Below are 22,765 nucleotides of genomic sequence, written 5' to 3' on the forward strand. Positions count from 1 at the left end.
CTAAAAGTTTGCAATGAAATCCAGTGTGGAATGGAACGGGGACAACTCACTGGTGCAGTATTCCTAGATTTTGCAAAGGCTTTTGACACAGTCGATCATGCTATCCTGCTTAACAAACTCCAGAGCTCTGGAATAGGGAAGCATGCTTTAAACTGGTTTCAGTCCTACCTATCAGGAAGATCCCAACATGTGTCCATCTCAGGCTCTAACTCCAACCCCCTGGATATCACCTGTGGTGTCCCGCAAGGCTCTGTTCTGGGGCCCCTACTCTTCTCAGTGTTCATTAATGATCTTCCCACAGCATGTAAGGAAGCCTCAATACACATGTATGCAGATGACACAATCCTATATGCACACAGCCATAGCCTCTCTGACCTTCAACACATACTTCAGTCTGACTTTTTGAGACTCGAAAACTGGATTTCCCAAAACAAACTGTTTTTAAACACTGACAAGACTGTAACAATGGTATTTGGGACCAAGACTAAATTTGTAAAGCTTCCAGTGACTGAGCTCCTGATTAGAACCAACGCTAACACCACCCTAACACCTGTCACTAGTTTTAAATACCTGGGCTTATGGTTTGACTCCCACTTAACATTCGGGATGCACAGTGATACCCTGACAACCAAGACCTATGCCAAACTAGGGGTACTTTACAGGAACAAATCCTCCTTAAGTCTCCTGGTCAGAAAGCGTATTGCACAGCAGATGCTAATGCCAATTATTGACTATGGAGACAATAATTGGCATTATTGGCTCGGCTCCTCAAACCCACCTTAGCAAACTTGACACCCTCTACAATTCAATTTGTCGTTTTGTTCTCCAATGCAACTACAACACACATCACTGTGAAATGCTCAAAGAACTAGATTGGTCATCACTAGAGTCTAGGCGCAAAGTTCACCTTTCCTGTCTTGCCTTTAAATTCTTCATGGGCAAGCTACCCAGCTACCCAGCTACCCAATGCCTACCTCATGGCCTTGATGAGTGGATCCACCATTTCTACATCAAATTCAGATTCCTCTTCCTGAATATCCTGATCTGAGGAATCCATTTCACCCTCTGATACTTGAATACAATCAATGTCAGAATCATCTGATGAAAAACCTTTCCCAGACTGGGATCTAGATCTTTTTTGCGCAGGGTTAACTGCTTGCTGAACTGCCGCATCAACACTCTGTTTAACTGCCTCCTTCATTAATACAAGGAAAGTGCTCATTTGTTCGTTGGAATCTCCTGCAGCTGCCTTAAGACAATCTTCACACAATATCTTCCCTATTAGGGCTGGTTTCTCGCAAGCTGCGCACCATTTAGTTTTCTTAGCAACCTTCCTTTTATGTTGCAGGGATTCCCCTGTACCCTTTGAAGATTCTGCTTCTAGGAGGGTAACCACCAAACTATTTTAATAAAAACAAAATATACACCCTAATGTATATAGCTCATCTCTCTTTCCCATGTAGAACTAAAACTAAGGACTCACCTTGTCTTGGGAACTGAACTTTTAGGGGTCTCCATTTTCGAATCTATTTCCAGCACTTGGCTTCTCTGGGCTGAGCGTTCCATGCTGTCGTTTTTCTCACACACACACACACACACACACACACATGTCCGTCGCTCCTATGACATTACCACAGTGCTCGTGCACGGCTTGCGTGTCTGTGCACGCATCCGCCGGCCGGAACGTGACGCGCGCGCTCCCGTGCACTGTTCACTCTACCGCAGCGTTCCAGACGCTAGCGCGGTCAATCTGAGCCTTTTTTACGGCTCGCAGCTGTGGCTGCTCCCCCCCGCGTTGTACTGGGCTCCTGGGGGTTTCTTTACCGCAGCGTACCAGACGCTAGTGCGGTGAGTCTGAGCCTTCACTGGGCTCTCAGCTGCAGCTGCTATGCTCCCCCTCCCTTTGTGTCGGGTTAATGGGGTTTCCTTTGAAAGTAAGCCTCCACGGCCCGCGGCTGCAGCTGCTCCCCAACCCCACGAATGTTTTGGGTTCCTGGGGGTTCCCCCGACTCTTAGGGTCTCCGTCTTGCCACCCGCATGGGCGCGTCGACCAGAGCGTTTGAGGTCCCTGGATAGCTGCACAAGGTGCAGTAGGCGAGTCCTTTAGAAAATAAAAAATCCTACTCCTAGCTGTGACGACAGGAAAAAGACTAAAAGTGCAGGTAGAGGGAGGGGCCTTATATGGCCTACCTGCAAAAGTCTATTTCCTGTCCTACCTAGAGTGAGAAGGGATTAACCCAAAGGTGCCCACTGCCAGGGTGATCAGGAAAATAGGAATCCGCGGGATAGATATATTACAGCTCAACCACGTTATAGCACGATCCGCTACAACGCGGATCCACTTATAATGTGGTTTGATTGTGGCTCCCGATTTAGAAGAACTCCTACCTTTTAATTCCTTTTTGCCTGCTCTGCCGGCGCCTCACCCCCCCCCCCCTGCGTCAAATGACTCAGCGGGGTCATGTGACGTCACTCCGCCACGTGGGAGTGGTGGGAATGAGGTTACCCAGCTTCTGGACAGGGGCGTAATGTAATGGCCCCCGAACGTTTTACACTACAGCCCCACCAAAAGCTATTGTACGGCTGTGGGACCCGGGACTTCCCATCAATCGGCGCACAAAGCACGGTGACCATAAAATGCCATTTAAAAAACACACACACACACAGGTTCTGAAGGCTGATGGAAAAAGGAACGTCTCAAAAATCAGAGCCAGATGACCGACCTGCAAGCTAAATTTAAGTCATATTATGCTAAACATTGCTAGCTTGGAAGCAGCTTGTCCTCCACCACTATGTAATTTGTATTTAAACCTTGCACGTCACACAGCTGTTTCTCCTTCCCTAGCAAGGCTCGGGCTGCATCTTTTAACAAACAGAGCAAACAATCACTCCGACAGCATGCCCTTCCTTTCCACCCCCTGCAGATTCACACCAGAAACCAGGACAGACAGGGTCATTAGAGGTAATAATGCATTGCAAATCAAGGTTTCTATTACTCTGCACTGATTTAAGTGGTGGGTTTTCAAAAAAAGGAACTGGAAAATGTCTGGATTTAAATACTGCCATAAACATCTCAGATTAGGGTCAGCATACACAACACATTTCTACTGGTACACCTGCAAAACAGATGATAATGTAATCAATGCTATGCCACAGAAGCAAAATTAACAAAACAGAATGGTCTATTACCCCATGCATATTCCAGAAAGGAATGTTAATGATGCCGTCTACAAACCTGTAATCAATTACTTTTCCACGGCTGCTCTATCATTATGCTGTGTTCGATCTGTGTGCCTGTGGGGATTTATTAAATCTCAGAATACAGTGGATCCGGTGTCAACTGGATCTAGCTCAAACCGTTTTGTCAACAGATAGCTGGGATTACTTAAACCAAAATTTTAATTTTAGGGAGGAAAAAAAACCCACCCCCAAGAAACCTGCATTTTAGAATATCTGCTCCATGGGTCCTGACTTTAATTAGAGTGGTGCGGGGGTAAGGAACCAAGAGCATTGGGGGAGCTATGTTGATCTGCTCTTAAAACTAAAGCATGTTCATTTTCCCCTCACACCCCTCTCTCCCCCCCCCCCCCTCCATCACTCCGGAGGCTAAAGCAAGGAGAGAGGTCAGGTATGTCCTGATCGCAGACATTTTTTCCCCCGCGATCCCAGTTATAACGTGGTTGCATTATGTGGACCCCAAGCACCATGTTATAATGGGGTTCAGCTGTATATAAATATCTAAATTCATCTTTATTAAGTATTTTATCCTCTAAACCCTATTTTAATCAAGAACAGAGTTGAGATTGAAACAGAAGTGTCAGATCACTGGAAAATATCCTGTAAGATTTAGAATCAGACAACAGCCTAAGGGCTTCGGAAACATAGTCCTCTCGATTCTGGAGAACAGAATCACTCATCGGCCTGTCTGATATATAGTGATATGTTCAAGTTTTTTTAAGCTCACCCAAAGCACTGTTTTCTCCCTGACTGAGGTTACTCCTAATGTATGGTGACTCAACGCATAGTCTTTCAAAGTCACGGAGTACCAAAGTGTAGAAGGTGTCAATATAACATCCTTTCGATTGGTAGGGATAAAACAGTGATCTGAGTTTAAGTGAGGTATGTGTAATACCCACAGAGGATGGTTCATCCATTACATCTAACCAGTCTTCACCTGTAGAAATATCATTAATAAAGGGGGATACTATATCTGTATGTTGTGTAAACTCCCCCAATAAATCAGAAAGAACATTAATACATCCAACTTCTCTACTGCTGAGGTCAGGTGCTTCCTCAAGTTTTTTAGCAGACTGAATTGAAAAGAACCGTTTCAAAGTCAAAGTCAGTTTGCAAATAAAACTACTCAGATCTATGAATAGATGAAATGCTTGAGGTTTAGAGTTTGGTGCAAAGTGTAAACCTTTGCTCAGCAGTGAGGTTTGATGATTAGTTAGTATGAGTGTTGATAAGTTGTAATTAATGGTTATTCAAATAGAATAGCAGAAGTTCTCAATCAGCATTGGAACGTGTTGATGTGTGATCCACATTTGAACAAGCACCTCTCACCAAAGGTGCCGGTTGTCTTCTGTGGAGCAATGAACATTAAAAATCAACTAGCTCCCAGTAGACTAAGAGATTCTGTTAATACCGTGAGCTCTTGCTCTGTGCCCTGTGGCAACCACAGATGTGGCAGGTCAAGTTGTCTCATGTGTAAACATCTCACCACTGGCAACTCCTTTTTGTCCTCCTCCAATGGATCAATGCATCCCACCAAAAGCTCTATAAAAACTGTTTAACGACATGTGTACGCTTTGTCTTGTGCCTGTAACATCCAATACATTGGACGCACAAAACGCTCCTTATGTATTAGATTTTTGGAGCATCGCCGGGCGATTAATAAAAGGGGTCCTCAAACAGTGTTCCACGACACTTTTTTACTGTACACTCCAGAGACCCCACTAGTCTCAGGATTATTGGTATTGAATCTGTCCCCAGTTCTAAACTACGGGGAGACCGGTTCAAGACACTGTGCATCCGTGAGTCCTACTGGGTTTACCGTTTAGGCACTCTGGCGCCATTGGGACTAAACGAGTGCATTAATACCAGTATTTTAGTGTAGTGTCATCCATTAATATACACTGTGCCCCTGCCGCTTCACCTCAGTCTCCTCTTGCTGCTGCTAACAGTCTCCTGTAAACACTCATCAGTATTATATAATTAGAACATTTATACAGTTGAGTAGTGATATTCCAGGTTAATGACTTATACTTCCAGCATTAAGTATAATTGTATTTATGTTGCACAGCAACATTCTACCTGCTATCATCATATATTGCACAATGTAAAGGTTTATGCTTTTTTTTAGATTTGTAATCTTTACTTTTTTAGCTTAACTCTCACTTTTGATACAGAAATAAAATCATCATGATGCACATTATGCTGTTTAATTTGGGATTAGGAGGAATCTAAATGCGATTGTTCATTATTTTTTTATTTTGTATCATTATGTATTATGATTTATTCTTACATTTTATGCATTTTATCACCGAGTATATATAAATAGCAATTATACAGTATATAGTTTATATCAAGCTGTCAGTCAGATGACAGCAGTTACAGTGTATTTGTGGGACGTCGTGACACACAGCGTGGAGGCATAGATGAAGTCCAAGAGGTTGTTCCGCTTGTATACCGATGCCGGTAGCGCAGGATCACTATCGGCGGTGCCGGGGAGAATTGGGAGCCCTGCTGAGGACTTTACTGCCCCAGATGAGTATCCCCTAAAGTTTGAGCATTTCCAGCATTTATTGTCTGTGAAGTATCATCAGATTCGTCCTCCAGCTGATGACGCAAGATTACAGCTTGTCCCAAATGAAAGTTTTTTAACCCACTATGTGAGTGCAAGTCCTGGTGTCTACTCTATGTTCTATTAATACATTTTATATGCAGTATTATTCTATGGAGCAGGCACTTCTTTTCTTTGTTTTGTAGGTATCCATGTGATCAGGCTAGATCTCTCAAGAAGCTAAAGCCTACTCCATAACGGACTGTCTTCTGGAGCTGGACATATCTATTGGGACTGGTTTGATTTAATATAAATCACTTTCTACGTCACACATTAATATGCATTTATTATCATCACTTTTGTATTGAAACAGATGTATTAATATCATTCACTTATATCATATTCCTAATCACCCACATGTATACACTAAGTTAGCGCTACTATTTTTTGTGTTTAACACACACACACACACACACACACACACACACACGTGTTAACAGCAATATAATTATTGTAACTGGTGCTTTTTTAATCTCTATGTTGTTCTGGTCCAAGAGAACCGTTCTTACCACGGTACTCACTGGGGGGGGGGGGGGGGTTCTTTAAACTCCAGACTCTGATCTATACAATAATCAAAGTCAACCCCGCAAATTTGTAACCGTTAATACCGCGGTATATGCACATTGGAACCGTTCCTACCACAGTAATTAATATAGCTTGTATTGTAGCGTGGTCGTGGGAGAGGGGGAGTTGGTTTCGAAACTCCCTTCCTTTTACATGCTGGATGGTGGGGTGATGAGTCGCAGAGCAGCAGATAAGATGATCTTTATATGTTTCTACATCACCTTCCGACAAATTAAGTACTCACAGGTTACATAGAACAGACAGGCTGAGAAAAACCCCTGCGAACGGACTACCTACAGTAACACAGCCCTGGTGAATCACACTATATTTAAAAAACAAACAAAAACACACCACACCTCTACTGCTTTGCTGTAGGATAGGAAAAGACTACTTCTGTAGGTAAGGAAAGGTGCTTATATACAGTTAACTGCAGAAGAGTTTCCGGTCCTATTGCGCTGAAGGAAGGAATTATCCCTATCGGAACCCACTGCCACGTATAGTACAGGAAATAGCTTATAATGGCTAATGTTCTTAATGTTAGGAGCACGTGAGAAGAGGAATTTTAGGTTCTCCGGAATAATTTGTTTTAGCCATTCATCATTTTGTAAAATGTAGGGCATGTAAAACAAATAAATTACAAGAGACAAGCAAAGAATTTTATTCAACAAATTTGACAAAATCATTTAAAATTAAACAAAATATCACATGTAATACTATTGGAGTAGTCTACATTTTGAGGTATCGAGCATGTTGACTGGAGAGGTGGTGATTATGTGAATAGAATCTCTCAAAGAGAATACTATTGGGTACATGCTCTTAAAACAATGACTCCATTAGGACTCAATATAGATTTTGATCCAGTCTGCTGCAACATGCTCGATAACCCAAAATTTAAAAGCATTGGGATTTCAGTTGTGTTCGAGTCTAAAATTATTAGACACACTGTGGCTCTCGAGTTCTTTTTCAATATTCCGAATGTGTTCTCCTAATCTGATTTTAAGTTTACTTGTTATTCTTCCTGCAGTTGACATGTGCATTCTAACATGTAGACTACTCCAATAGTATTATGTGATATTTTGTTTAATTTTAAATGATTTTTGTCAGATTTGTTGAATAAAATTCTTTGCTCGTCTCTTGTAATTTATTTATTTTACAGGCTCTACAGTTTAGGCATCTATGGAAGCCGCCGCCGCTGCCTGTAGTGAGCCAGCATTCCTTTTTGGCCTGTACTAGACAACTGGATACAAGTTTGTTCTAAATGTTAGGAGCACGTGAGAAGATGACTTTTAGGTTCTCCGGAATAATTTGTTTTAGCCATTCATCATTTTGTAAAATGTGCCAATGTTTTTTTTTTTAGAATGTTAGTTATATTGGTGGCTTGTTTGCTATAGTTAGTAATAAAAGGAATCATCTCATTGCTGAATGTTTCTCCTCTTCGTCTCATATTGTAAAACAACATCTCCTTTCTTGTTGTTTCTTCAACTTTTAGGAGGGCCTCGTAAATAACCTGTTTTTTGTATTTCCTCTCCAAAAATTACTTGCGCATGGGTTCAATTTGTTTTTTTAAAGTCTTCATTTTGAGAGCAGTTAACGTTTAAGGCATCTAAATTCTCCCTGTGGAATGTTTCTCAGCCATGTTTCTTTGTGGTTACTGCTTGCCGGGAGTGAATTATTGCAGTGTACCTCTTTAAAAAACAAACAAACAAAAAAAAAAGGTTCTAGTGTGAAGTTGTACACAGTCTACCAGAATCCTCTAAATCTAAAAATTCCACTTTTTCTTTGCTCATAGTATTTGTGAATGTAATATTACATGTATTTAAATTGATGTATTCAAAGAAACTTTCCAGAAATTCATCACATCCACACACCAAAGGAACTCTAAAGCAAAGTAATTTCTTCATGTACTGTATCCAGAACTGCTAGATATATTAAGAGAAAACTGTTCTACCAGTACATACACAGTTTTTTCCTTTGTTACAGCCCTTTGCACCCAACGTCCAGACCCTTTTTCGCTGAATTCTGTGAGGGGGACCAGAAAATCCCCTGATTTGAACTATGGCTGCAGGACTTTTACTTTGGATACACAACTGTTTTTATCCGTCTGCTTTTTTATCCATCTGATATTTATATTGTTATTTTAGGTTCTTATCTTTTTTTATTGTAACAGTATTTAAAATATTCTATTTTATGTGGTTTTAGGGTTTTATTCAGCAACTAGTTTACTGTAGGTGTCCAGCGCTTCCTTTCACTGTGTTTTTCTAACATTACAAAAAAGGAGCTGAAACATTTGGTATAGACAAATTACACGAGCGAGCCGAGTTGTACAAATTCTGTCACAGAATAGACCTTAAAACAAAAACTCCAGTGCTTAATCAACAATTTATTATGCATATCATAACTACATTATTATGATCTCAAATTGTGTCACAGCCATGTGACAAGCAATAATATGAAACTTCAGGCTTTCGAGTTGAGATGTTAAGTTTCTAGGTATTTGATATGTAACAGAGGTTAGATTTTGTTGATTGGGATATTTTATTATACAAGGTAATTATCAATTGAGATATTAAAATAGCCAATGTGTTATTACAATGATACTGTATATATGATAATCCCACAAAAACTGTGTGGCATACAACCACGATCTCTGTAAGACCCATTACCAGTGTGTCAATATTTTCAGTGTTCAAACAATTAGAGACAGAGAAGATTGAATTGTCCCTTCAAAATGGTGCCTTTCATGCCCACGGTTTACAAAAACGTTTTAGGCGCCCTCCAGCCCCCCAAAAAATAACCAATTAAAGGCGGCCAGTTACAACTATTTAGTGACAATTAAAACTAATAAAAAGTTGTACTTCCTAAAAGTAGACATTTTATTTTATAGTATATATAAATATTGGATAAAATGTTTTTTTCTTTTCAGTATACATTTGTGGTCATTTTATAAACAAACTAATTTTTAACCATTAAAAACAATGCATGATTCATAGCATAGTTTGGAATGTACTGGAGCCCCATTTTATCTAGTACTGACCTCTCTGGTGGTAAGAACAAGACATTTGACATACATTCATTCCTAATTATGGTCTTCCTTGGGCAACACTAACAATAGTTTTGCACAAATAAATTTATTATGAGAATATTGTAAACAAACATATTTCAACCTAAAATACTACCACAACCAAGTTCCCACTGAAAATACCTATTACAGGCATACCCCGGTTTAAGGACACTCACTTTAAATACACTGGCGAGTAAGGACATTTTCAATAGCACCATACCTGTGTCCGTATGCTCGCTTCGCGAGTACGGACACTTATTCTGCCCTACAGACCGCCGTAGTAGTGACGCGCCGATTCCCTTTGCCCAATAGGCAAATGGCAGCTTGCGCATGCGCCTGTCAGCACGTCTTGAAAAGCAATACCAGCTCCATACCTGTATCGAAGCATTGATAAGTGGGGAAAAAAGGTAGTGCTTCACGTTAAGTACATTTTCGCTTTACATACATGCTCTAGACCCATTGCGTATGTTAATGCGGGGTATGCCTGTATATTAAAACACTCTTGGAAAATACTTCAATTGCAAATAAACATTTCGTTATAAATGTGGACTTATAAAATACCTTCCGGTAAATAGACCAAATGTGAAGTTATAAGTCTTGTATCTTTTCAGATTAATGTGCTTAATGCAGAAGATTTAGTGACAGATGTGTAAAACTCTCAAAGCAAAGTTGAAGCTACCAGTTTCAATGAGATACAACAACAAATCGGTTTGGAAGGTATAAAATAAATATTAACAAATATGCAAGCACTTACAGTGGATCGAAGAGGTGGAGGCTTCTCTATTGACTTGATCAAATGTCGCTGTTCATTTCCTTTAGCTACTTCATTGGGTAATTGTTGATTACGCTTTAGTTCTTTTACATCCAATACCTAGAGAAAAATAAATAAATTAAGTAGGACAAGAAAAACTGTTGTACAGTTACACCTTTAATGCAGCAATTCCTGTTTGAAGAAAACTTTTTTTTTTTTACTGGAAAATAAATATACATTTCTAATAGGGATTTTGAATGTCACAACACAGCTCGGAGAATCGCTATACCTATGTTAGACAATATTTTTTGCTGTATGAACCATTTGGAGTAATTTATAGGGAATTAGGCTTTGGGAGGTAAGGATTAACATAAATGTTGTGTCAATAAAAAAAAAATGAATTCCGTAAACCACGAATTGTAGACTGTTGAATGCGTGTTGTACTCTGTTGTACTATAGTGGTTACCTAAAAGATGCTAGTTTTCAGACTGCAAACATGATCTGCTAACATTTATGAATCAGTCAAAGTAATGCGGACAGTCCAATAACAAGTCTTTAGCCAAATCTTCCTTCAGCAGTCATCTTCAGAATCTGTTTGCCTTTCAGCAATATCAGCATGGATCACCTTTGTCATCTGCAGCTCAGTACAACCAAAGAGGAGCTGCACATGCATACCCCTATGCCAGGCTCCCTTCTGCACAGCAGGCAATATTGCCATGTGTTAAGGGGTTCAAGCAAGTTTCCTAAGCATTATATTTAACTCCTCATTCATCTGTAAAATGCCACCTTTTCCTTTGTCATTTTACAGTTCATTCTAATATACACTGTTCTTATATATTGCAACCTTATACTGACTAGGCTAATCTAGCCACATAGCTTTATTACAGAATCTATGTACAAAACTGTTTCTAGAATCCCATTTCCCTTTATTTTATAACAGTATGTGTCTCTCTTCTTTAAATACCATATTAAATACAAGGTTCTCCGCCTCATATTTTAGGCTCTACATTGCTCTGCCTCGCAATGTACTACTCTTTCATTAGACCATCTCCTTTTTGTCTTACTTTTTTTCTACTGCACACTCACTTTTTACTACTGGGTCCCTCTGTTGGAAGCACTTGTCCCATTAGAGTTCACTAAAAACTCTGTATCCTTCCCGTCAAGTGGAAAAAAAAACCTTTACAAATAAATAAATTAAAGCTAAGAGCCAAGTAACTCAAATGAAAACACCTCCATCAAACACATGAGCTTTTTAATCATGTAATCTGCATATTTAACGTACATATAAATCTCACAACATACAAATAGCTGTGTGTATGCTATTGACAAAAACAATATGGCAGAAAAAACAAGTACAGATGTAGCAGGCAGTAGCTGCAAAGGCAAATAAAACGGGATGTGGATGGAAGTGAAGACAGCATAATTTGGCCACTGTATAAATTCTTAGTAAGACCACACCTTAAATATGGAGTATAGTTTTCACTACATAGAAGATACATTATGGAACTAGAAAAGTAGAGAGAAGAGCCACCAAATTAATAAAGGCGATGGAAAATCTGACTTATGAGTCTAGCTAAATTAGATATGTTTACATTTGAAAAGATAACACCAAAGAGAAAGAACTCAGCTAGTTAGCACTCTATAACCTATGATATGTAATGTGATGAATTAAAAAATATTCTTTATTAATAATATTTAATTAAAATAAGGTAGTGCACAAAAAAAAAAAAGAAGAACAAAACTAATATATAATATAGGACCGTGCCAGATGCCAAAATAGTGGAGTCAGATGGGTGGTGCTAGACGTAGCGTCACCCTAAACTAGGAAAATACCTAGGATATGCAAGTACACAAATATCATGATATTCTATATCACCCAGAGAAAATGTGAACCCACATTACTTTATCCACATTTAGGATCTAACCACCGGGAGTTAATTGCTGGTTGGACATGGATGCAACTCTAAAATGAGATCATGCCCACTGTGCAGTTTATCAGCCTTGGGTAAGGCGCATGCGCGAAAAGATCGTCGGCAGAGGCTGACTTGTTTACTGGCAGTATCACTTTGAGCTCCCGTTACCATCTAATATACTAAAGATTAAGGGTACGATTTGAGGTTAGTGTTTACAAAACACCACATAGATCGATAGCCCTAGCAGTCAGCACAACAATACAGGTATTTATTTTACCATACCTGTTGGTTAATATGTGCTTAGATTACGGAGATCTTTTTGAAAGATATACTTAATGACTGCAGGTGATTTCATGCTGGGAGTGTCCAGACCAGTGGCTAATTATATCATAACAGACTTTTGGTTTGGACACAGATCCAGCACCCTATCCGACAACATGTGTAAGGATTTTTAATATGTTTATGTCAAACTGACCAAGCCTTGCCTAGGTGTCAACTGCAATCAAATATCAATCAACCTAACTGTTCACAGATTACTATAGCAGTAAAACAAACTGCAATAGTTGTATCCACATATATTGGATCAATGGTAGCAGCATAATAAAGCTGCAACATTTGTATCCACCAAGTAATATCTTCTCTATATGCTTACAAACACAGCTAATGGGTTAGAATCCTGTGCATTAGTAAACTTTCAAATCAAGAAGGTGACGCTTAATTTCTGCCCATTGACAAACGTATCAAAAAATATTAAGGAGCAGAACGAATTAAAACTGCACAGTGGGCATGATCTCATTTTAGAGTTACATCCATGCCCAACCAGCAATTAACCCCCGGTGGTTAAGATCCTAAATGTGGATAAAGTAATGTGGGTTCACATTTTCTCTGTGTGATATAGAATATCATGATATTTGTGTCCTTACATATCCTAGGTATTTTCCAAGTTTAGGGTGACGCTACGTCTAGCACCATCCATCTGACTTCACTATTTTGGCATCTGGCACGGTCCTATATTATATATTACTTTTGTCCTTTTTTTGTGCACTACTATATTTTAATTAAATATTATTAATAAAGAATATTTTCATCACATTACATATCATAGGTTATAGAGTGCTAACTAGCTGAGTTCTCTCTCTGGTGTTTATGATTAGTACAATACTCAGCAAAGCACCATTACCTTTACATCTATTACCCATATTGAATTCAGCTGAGCAGAGGTTTCTATCTCCCCCCATCAGGTATAATACATTTGAAAAGAGGCATCTAAGGCCAGGGCCATGGTCAAAAAGACCGTGCTGAGCCGCGCTGAGGGGAAACATCATCCCTATCAGCATGGCTTTATACTGCGCTTCCGCAGGCGTGCGGAGGCTTGTGGAATTTCAGCCAACAGCCCAATTTAATTTTTCCCGCAGAGGGAAGCGCAGGGCCGGTCACGTGACCGCCAAAGGCCAATGGCAGTCCGTGATGTTGGCGCCGTGACGTGGCGCGCTAGCCCCGCCTCCCAACCGGCACACAAGCGCGCTCGCTGACACTCATGCAGGAACACGAAAAAGCTCCTGCTTGAGCAGGAGAGCATGAGCATCAGCGCTGCTCAGCGCTCTTGTTGTCACCATGTCCGAGGCCTTAGAGGGGATATGATAACCATATACAAATATATTCAGGATCACTCAAATAAAATAAACCCTTTCTATTGTACTGTATGAACAATACAAACAACACAGGGTCATCCCTTAAGGTTGGAGGAAAGGAGGTTTCACCAGCAACAAATGAAAGGGTTCTTTACAGAAAGAGCAGTTAAAACGTGGAACTTACTACCCACGGAGACTAATTGCAGATACAATAGATAGCTTTAAGAAAAGCTTAGAAAGGAAAGGTATAGGTAAAACCTATTAGGTAAGAACTTTGTGAGGGACTAAACGTGAAGAATGAAGGAGAGATCAGTCAAAATGACCCCTAGACAGCAGGCTTGAGGTGTTGAGATGGTGGTGCTATCGACAATGAAGGAAAGAATATTAGTTCTGCTTTAGCTGTATTAAGCTTCAAGTAACAGTGGGACATCCACGAGGAGATTGCAGAGAGACAGGTGGTGACACGGAGGAGAGAGGGGAAGAGGTACATTTGGGTGTCATTGGCATAGAGAGGATACTGAAAGCCAAAAGATTGTATTAATTCACCAAGAGAACAGGTAGAGAGTGAGAAGAGCAGAGGGCCAAGGACAGAGCCTTGTGGGACCTCAACAGAGAGAGGGAGAAAAGAGGAGATACCAGAGAAGGAAACACTGAAGGAGCGGTTGGATTGGTAGGACGTGAACCAGTAAAAGGTTACGTCACGGAGGCCAATGGAGTGGAGAGTGTTCAGCAGAAGGATGTGAACGAGTGTCTCGAAAGGTAGCAGAAAGATCCAGGAGAACTATTAAGAAGTGACCCTTCGATTTAGCTGCGAGAAGGTTATTGGCCACTTTGTTAGTGCCGTCTCATCTACTAAGCAACAGACATTATTGTACTCTTTGGAGCGCACCTGCAATTGCAAGAGCATGCAGCCCACCCCTGTTTTGCATGCAGCTAATCCTTAAAGATGGTTCTTGCTCCCACTGGTGCAGTGTTCCTCCCTCCCCCTCTTGCTGGCAATGAAGTCTACTATACAGTATGCACAATGTGTTTAAAGTAATTTCCAAGATGAAAAAAGGGAAATGCTTTATGTGCAGCAGATTTGCAGTTGAACCAAATGGCTTGCATAGTAACACATGCTTACGTACTTGAGTCATCTTGGTCAGTTCAGTTACTGCTTGTTTGTTTCCAGGTTCCAATTTTAAAACCATTTCAAAATCTACATAAAACAAAAGAACGACAAATATACAAAGTTATTTTGTATTGTCCACAGCACTGTGCAGGAGATACTCAGCAGAGGATGTTATTACAGTATGTTAGGACAGGAGAGGACATGGTGCCTACAGTATATGTAATTATTTTCTTGTATACTTAATGCACGTAATGGTCATTACTGCTGGTATTTTTTTGCGGAATCGTTGAATTTATCCATTCTTCTCAGTTCACTAGTGTAAAGTTGAGGTAAATCAGAGGATAGGGAACTAGATTTTAATACTTTATGGTGTAGATTAAATTCCTGCATCAGTTCATAGTATGTATTTTTGGGTAATTCACATATTGCATGAGAATATTAATATAATTTCTCCCCTTTGAAATATGCCATCAGGATTTTAACACTAGGGTGTCTGCCTCAATATCTCGGAAACATATGTAAAATATATATATATATTATTCAGTTTGAACGAAAGTATTACATAGTTGCAAACTGTTATACATAAATACATACAACTAAACACAAAATACTGTAGTTTTTTTTCTATAAAAATGAAAATAGTCTACAAATATTTGATTAGTAGTGTGAAATTTCAAAATCAAAATATGAGATTTTGACTTTAGGAACGTCCATGAAACATTTCTCCAAAATTCTACCTGTTTAAGTGATTGCAGAAGAGCCAGAGGTGTACAGGAATATCAATATATACCAACATACATCAGCTTTCTTTAAGCATTTATAACATCTGTAACATTTTTTTAAAAAGATTATTTTTAATCTTTGTTAATGTTAGTTGTATAGTGCGTTTTGGTGGAATAAATTGAACAACACTGAAATTAAGGGAAGATAGTCAGTCCAAGGCCCTTTGGGGCCAGATTTTCCAAAGGGGCAAAAGTTGAAGAGACACCATAAGAGAAATATATTCCACTCTTTCTTTAACCCTAATATAGTAGCATCCCTCTATGAAATGTATTTCATTAGCAAACAAAGAACAACAGAGTAGAAGATGTAGTGCTGGCCAAGTTAATTTAATAGTAACATTAAATGTTTGTAGCCAAGGGTTCAAGATGTTTACTACTTTGGTACTCTAGAGCAAGGGTGTGCAAACTTTTGAAGCTACGCCCCCTTGCCTGCTCCATGCACTGCTCGCACCCCCTGACCTCTTTGGTCGGCGTCAAATGACGCGGTGCCCCCCCTGAAAATCCTGCGCCCCCCTGTTTGTGCACCCCTGCTCTAGAGCAGGGCGGCCAACGCCAGTCCTCAAGGGCCACCAACAGGTCAGGTTTTCAGGATATCCCTGCTTCAGCACAGGTGGCTCAAAGACTGAGCCACTGATTGAGCCCTCTGTGATGGAGCAGGGATATCCTTACAACGTGACCTGTGTGGGGGGGAAGGGGGTCCTGAGGACTGGAGTTGAGCATCCCTGCTCTAGGGAAATATTTTATAACTCCTGGTAATGTCCAAAAATGGGAATCGTACCATATTTTGAGTGTATACAGTACTGCAGTGATTTTCAACCAGGGTTCCCCGGGCATCCCTAAAAAGGTTCCCTACAATGTTCTGGTCATTTGAAAATTGTACCAAATACAGAATAATTTACAATGCATCTGACCACAGACTTGCTATTAGAGATGGTTGGGGGTTCCTCAGAATTGGGGTTCCTTAACCAAAAAAAGGTTGGAAACTGGTATACTGGGTTCAGCGGTTTCTCTTTTTCTGATACTGGTATATTTGAAATGTTTGATTTGTTTCCATATGTGTTCTATGCCACTGGCTTTTGGGGTTACCATGTTCTTCTCTATTTAGGACATGCCCACAACTTTTTATTTTTTAAATGTTGCAATGGTTTTTATTACGCAAGACATCAGCAGATGTACTCTGCAATAAATAAAAATAAAAAAATAGGATTCCAAAAGGGGGATTGCTAATTTAAATGAACTAAGGAAATGAAAGCTTGCTTGGTGGTTTTGCATCAACTTAATAGCTTTCTCAACATGTGAACTATTGGAACGTTTCCTTCAGGATGTATGGAAGCTACCGAGTAAGTAACTGTAGGTGTTATTTGTGAAACAATGGGTCATTGCATGGAAGTCATGTTTAGACAAGGTTATGGTGGGATAAAAGAGAAGATTAAACATTTATTAATAAATAAACTGTTCTGTCTATCCCCAATGTTATTACAGGTATAGCAGAATTTTATTACTGGCCTTTGCTTGATTTGTGTACTAACAGCTTTAGTATGTTGCACAGATGTAATATGAAGATGCAATTTATTTACAACGATATTTACATACCGATAAAGCTCACCTTGTTTTGCTTCCTTATGCTTTCCCAGCATTACTCTGGCAGTACCTCGTCTAGCAAAAGCTTTTGCATAAGAAGTATCTAGAGATATGGCCTGTGAACAGTCGTCTTCTGCTTCTTCATATCTTAAAAAAAAAAAAAAATTATAGCACACCATATACAAAATGAAGAATAACCAAATTGATAAATGGTACAAAATCCTAAATAAGAGCTATATTTTCCTTTATTTAGTTTGTACTAGAAAAAAAAAAAAAAAACCACATTACTGGCATCAAATCTACGGCAATTATTTTTAACACGAAATGAAAAACACATATTGATTCACAACAGTCGACCTTCTTTTGCCCTTTATTTGTATTGAAACGTTATTAAATGCCACTCAGTTCACACAAAGGCCTCTAAAGGGAGTACTTAAAGATTGCTAAGTAACTGCTACACACTTGACCCATTTAGCAGAATAAAAAGGACCTTGACCTTGCAAAAACTTCTATTTATAAGGCATGTTGCCACACACACACACACACACACAAACACACACACTTATTTGGTCACTATCTGTCAGTTTAGTACCTTCTGAAACTGCTTTCTCTTATCTTTTTCCTATACCTACTTACTGTAGGGACTTTTTATATATCTACCAAAGTGGCGATTCGGACCATTTTCTGATTAAAATCACCATTGAACTCTATGGGGATTTCAGTCACGAACGGCCCTAATGGCTGCTTCTGCATACATAGAATAAGGCCCCTAATGACTCTGTAGTTCAGTCTTTTCCTGTTTTGGTCATTTGTCTGCGTTTACATATTTTGTTTGTTTTTGACATAATCTTCTATACCCGTGTGAGTTTGTGTCCATTTCTCATTGTATTGGGTCATTTTTAGTGCATGTTATCTATTCACGTATTTTGTGTCCCCATTGAATACTCTTTGGCATGTAAGCCATATTCATACTATATACCCTATCTTTATTTCAGTGTGTGCCTGTTGCAATATATGCTTCCATTTCCTGCTGTCACTGCCTGGGTTAGCCCTGGGACATGGTGCAGGGAGTGGCGCTGGGCAGCACTGACGCTCATGCAGGAGATTTTTCTTGTCCCTGCATGAGCGTCAGCGAGCGCGCTTGTGTGCAGGGTGGGAGCCGGGCGGGAGGCGGGGCTAGGGCGCCACGTCACGGACTGCCATTGGCTTCTGGCAGTCACGTGACCGGCCCTGCGCTTGCATGAGCGGCAAAATTTAAACTTGCCTGTCTCCTGCATTTCCGCACGCCTGCGGAAGCGCCGTCTAAAGCCGCGCCGATAGGGATAATGTTTCCCCTCAGCGCGGCTTAGCGCGGTCTTTTTGACCATGTCCGAGGCCTTATGGTTACGATTTTAGCCTTTATGGTTTATGGCAGTGTTTCTCAACCAGTGTGTCCTGGAACCCTGGGGTGTCATGACTCTATATCAAGGGAGCCGAGCCCAGGGGGAAGACTAGGCTGGCAGCTGAGTTTGGGAATGTGTATGGTGTACGTGAAGGGGGTGAATGTGGTGTATGATTAAGAAAAGGCGTGAATGTACGGTGTGAGAAAAGAGGCATGTGTGTTGAGTAAAACTGTAATTATGATGTGTGAATGGAGTGTGTAAGAAGAGAGTGAATGTATTAGAGATGTAAGTGAAGAGGGGGATGAATGAGATCTGCAGAGCAGGAGTTCTCCAAGATGTTATACAAATACATTTAAAAGAAACCCTACCCAAAAAAGGTTGAGAACCACTGCTCTGTGTTAACATTTAGTTCCTACTAATTAATGTGTATCTCATCCACGTGACAAAGCTACATTGTATAACATTTCAATACAGTACATCTGGCATTCGTGCACACATCCAGGGTATATTTCATGATTATTAGTATTTAAAAAAAAAAAAAAAAAAAACTTTATTCACATTTGGAACATCTCTACGGGGTAACATCACTGATGAAGTGCACTTTGCGTTATTATTTTGCATGCACTGGTCGAGGTGTGTGTGATATATATATATATATATATATATATATAACACACACACACACCAAGCTCAAACGCCCACACCCACCTAATCTTGACTATATGTAATGTCACAGAGTGGCACTGGGCTGTGGCAAGTGAATATAACAAACGACAGGGGGTGCCCAGTGCTACATCCAAATGACAAAACATACATGGTAATAATTACAAGAAATAATGCTTCAGTACTAATAATAATGCTAATACTAATACTAATAAAATATGTTTTTTTAGTTAGATATTTTGGCCAAAGCATCATAAGCTTGCACACCAAACGTCAAGGTAAACCATAATAAGTGCAAGTCCTACACTACACTGCATTCTGTTCCATATACCTCTGTATGAGGGGGAAGAACCACAATAGATTCCTTACCTGCAGCAAGATGAGAAGATCCACCATTAAAAAGGGTGAGGTGACGTGAGCTCTGGGGGAGGTGCCACAACCTCCATACAACTGATTCCAGTCAGAAATTAATTAGCACACACAAACCCAGCAAGCTCAAACGCCCACACCCACCTAATCTTGACTATATGTAATGTCACAGAGTGCCACTGGGCTGTGGCAAGTGAATATAACAAACGACAGATGTAGCCCAGTGTTACATCCAAATGACAAAACATACATGGTAATAATTACAAGAAATAATGCTTCAGTACTAATAATAATGGGCAAAACACCACATCATTTAAGAAAGAGAAGGTTTCTAAGAAAAAAATGTAAGTTAAATTATATGCCTATCTGAGGATTTATACTGAAAGTAGCTTTGAACTACCTCCATCTACTGTATGATTACAGAAATGCAGTTCAGTACATACTTTAATTAATGTTATGAGGGCTTTTTTTTTTTAATAACTGCAATATCTAGTAAGTGACCAAAAAGAGTACAATGTTTTGAATGACACCGTATCCTTTCTTGGTCATACTAAAACATAGCCTAAAGCTTTTCATATTTGGGGTTTACTGCTCACTAAGAATGTTACAGGTTACAAAGAAATACATTCAACAGTAATGTCAAAGTGGCAGAGATCAAAGAAAGCGGAGCTAAAAAGCAAATTTTGAACTGATAAAAAACAAATTAAATCAGACATTGTGAAATGACTGCTGTACCCAATGTAAGTTTTAAGCAGCATTTCATTAAAACCCCCGAGTTTTATTTTGGAATAAAATCAATTGTGTAGTATTTGGGGATACTTACTGCATTTCCCACTCTTCGTGCCCTTTTGAAATTATTTTTAATGTGTTAAGCTTCTCTGCGCTGCTTCAGCAATTATTTAGAAAGCCACAACAGCACTTCCTCTTCTGAAATGGGCAGCCATATTGGGTGCCCTGAGAAGCAGGGTCTTCGCTGATCGATCAGCAGTTTGGATAATTATAGTACCGTAAATGTTAGGAAATGTTGCATTTAGGAAAATGCCCCTTTAAAAGCAGTACTTACTTTTGGATTTTCAGATAGGCCATGGCTCGATTTGCAGGCAAAAGTGCATTGGTGCCATCTGCTGCCACACCTCGAGTATAGCATTCAATAGCAACTTCATATTTACCTTCTTTAAAATAAGCGTTACCCTGTAGAATTTAAAACACACTTTTGCAATATACATCTTTCATTTCAAATAGTAAACAAGAATACCAAATACATTCCTATTAAAATATAGCTTAGAATTATAAACATACCATACCCGGAAGTCGTATTGTTGAATCCTACTCTATTATGCTTGAAACATAGTAATTACCAAAATAAAGATTTGTTAAAACACTAGTCTTTCCCCCATTTTGTACATTGAAACATGTACAGAAAATATTACATCTCATCAAATCGGATTACAGCCAATGCATTAGGTAAAACAGACTTACCAGGTCTTTCTGGGCGATTGCTTCCTGCTTCAGCTGCTGTGCCTCTATCCGCTTCTTTTCGTCTTCAGATAACTCTGTTTTATTCTCATTTTCTGTGGTTTCCTTTTCCTGCAAAGTACTGGGGGACATCTGCAGATCCTAAGAAAAATAACATCCTTAGATGATACAAATTATAACAAGACCAACACAAAGTGATTTGACAAGTTTGAACATCTATTTCAGGGGTGCGCAAACTTTTCCCCCTGCCCACTCTCCTTACCAGCTAGCTCCCCCCTCCTTCCTTGTCTTCGGCGTCAAATGACGCCGCGTTGCGGAAGACAAAGTAGGAGACATTGCAGAGGCCTCACGCGATACCCAGGCATTTAATTTAAATGCATTGGGGAAGAGCATGGGGCCTCTGCAACCGCCGCGCCCCCCCTGAAAAATCTTGTGCCCTCCACTTTGCTCATCCCATATCTATTTATTACTTAAAGCAGTAATCCTATGTTTTAATAATATAATTGGTACCTAAAAGATAACATTGGAAATTCCAGATATATTAAAAAAGGGGGGAGGAAAAAAAAAACCCATCATGAAGTCTTAAATGAGAATAATCAAAAATGCTGGTAACACGGGGAATGTCCATTATAATAACATCAGTTACCAACAGGCTTTCCACCATAGAAGATGCAAAGTGTACATTTTTCTATCCAGGAGATCCTAAGTGATGCACAAACAGATTAAATACATCTCTGGAACTATAGAGCAGGAGTGATCAACTCAAGTCCTCAAGGACCACCAACAGGTCAGGTTTAACGCATATCCCTGCTTCAGCACTGGTGGCTCCATCGGTGGCTCAGTCGTTGACTGCGTCACCTATGCTGAAGTAGGGATATCCTTCAAACCTGGACTTGTTGGTAGCCCTTGAGGACTGGAGTTGACCACTCCTGCCCTATAAGGATTTTGCAAGGAGGTAGGACTCATGATATTAAGAATTAATAATCATCTTTTACTGACGTTTCTACAATATTAAAATAGTGTCTGGAACACTTAAATATAACCGCATTCTCCCCTACAATTTGCTGACACATACTGATAACATTGATTATTGATTTCGTCACCCACTTGGCATCTTATGCATTATGTAGACCTAGGGTGCGCGAGATTTTTTTTTTTTTGCCATGGCAAATACGGCAGGGCCGCCGTGACATCACATGACCCCGCAGTGACATTTGACGCCGCATTAAAGGTAAGGGGGGCGGGGGAGACACAGAGGGAGAGCAGGCAGGGGGGGCAGCGCAGGAAGTTTGCGCGCCCCTGATGTAGACCATGCAAAAGTACACACACTATTATACATTTACCTGGGAAATTTTCTTGATTTCATTTTCGGCCTCAAAGTTGTTTGGATCCAGTTCTAGAACCTTTTCGTAATCTAAATAGAATGATAATGAATCATTTGAAGTACAAGAAAGAAACATAGAAAATAACTTGTAGTTTCATAAAATAATTCTGGGCATAACTGTGTGTATAAATAGAAACATCACTGCCTTTAAACCATGTTCAATTCCCACTGTCAGCTTCCTTTGCTTCTCCCTTTCCTAAATAGGAGTAATAAGAACAAAAAGGAAGAAAGCGATGAGCACTTTTCCTGAGC

At 39.8% G+C, this 22,765-nt stretch overlaps 1 protein-coding gene across 5 annotated transcripts in view; it reads right to left on the bottom strand.

Annotated features, from left to right (window-relative positions):
* Positions 1-22,765, bottom strand: part of RPAP3 (RNA polymerase II associated protein 3) — a 90,386-nt gene that overhangs the window by 41,796 nt on the left and 25,825 nt on the right. For all 5 annotated transcript variants that reach the window (XM_075600142.1, XM_075600139.1, XM_075600140.1 and 2 more), the window contains 6 exons: positions 22,473-22,543; positions 21,133-21,270; positions 20,717-20,844; positions 17,265-17,386; positions 14,893-14,963; positions 10,225-10,341 (listed from right to left, as the gene is read on the bottom strand). In XM_075600142.1, the coding sequence (XP_075456257.1) occupies positions 10,225-10,341; positions 14,893-14,963; positions 17,265-17,386; positions 20,717-20,844; positions 21,133-21,270; positions 22,473-22,543 (647 nt within the window). The remainder of the gene's footprint in view (positions 1-10,224; positions 10,342-14,892; positions 14,964-17,264; positions 17,387-20,716; positions 20,845-21,132; positions 21,271-22,472; positions 22,544-22,765) is intronic.

This window comes from Ascaphus truei, chromosome 5, assembly GCF_040206685.1.
Source record: "Ascaphus truei isolate aAscTru1 chromosome 5, aAscTru1.hap1, whole genome shotgun sequence".
NCBI classification, from domain to species: domain Eukaryota; kingdom Metazoa; phylum Chordata; class Amphibia; order Anura; family Ascaphidae; genus Ascaphus; species Ascaphus truei.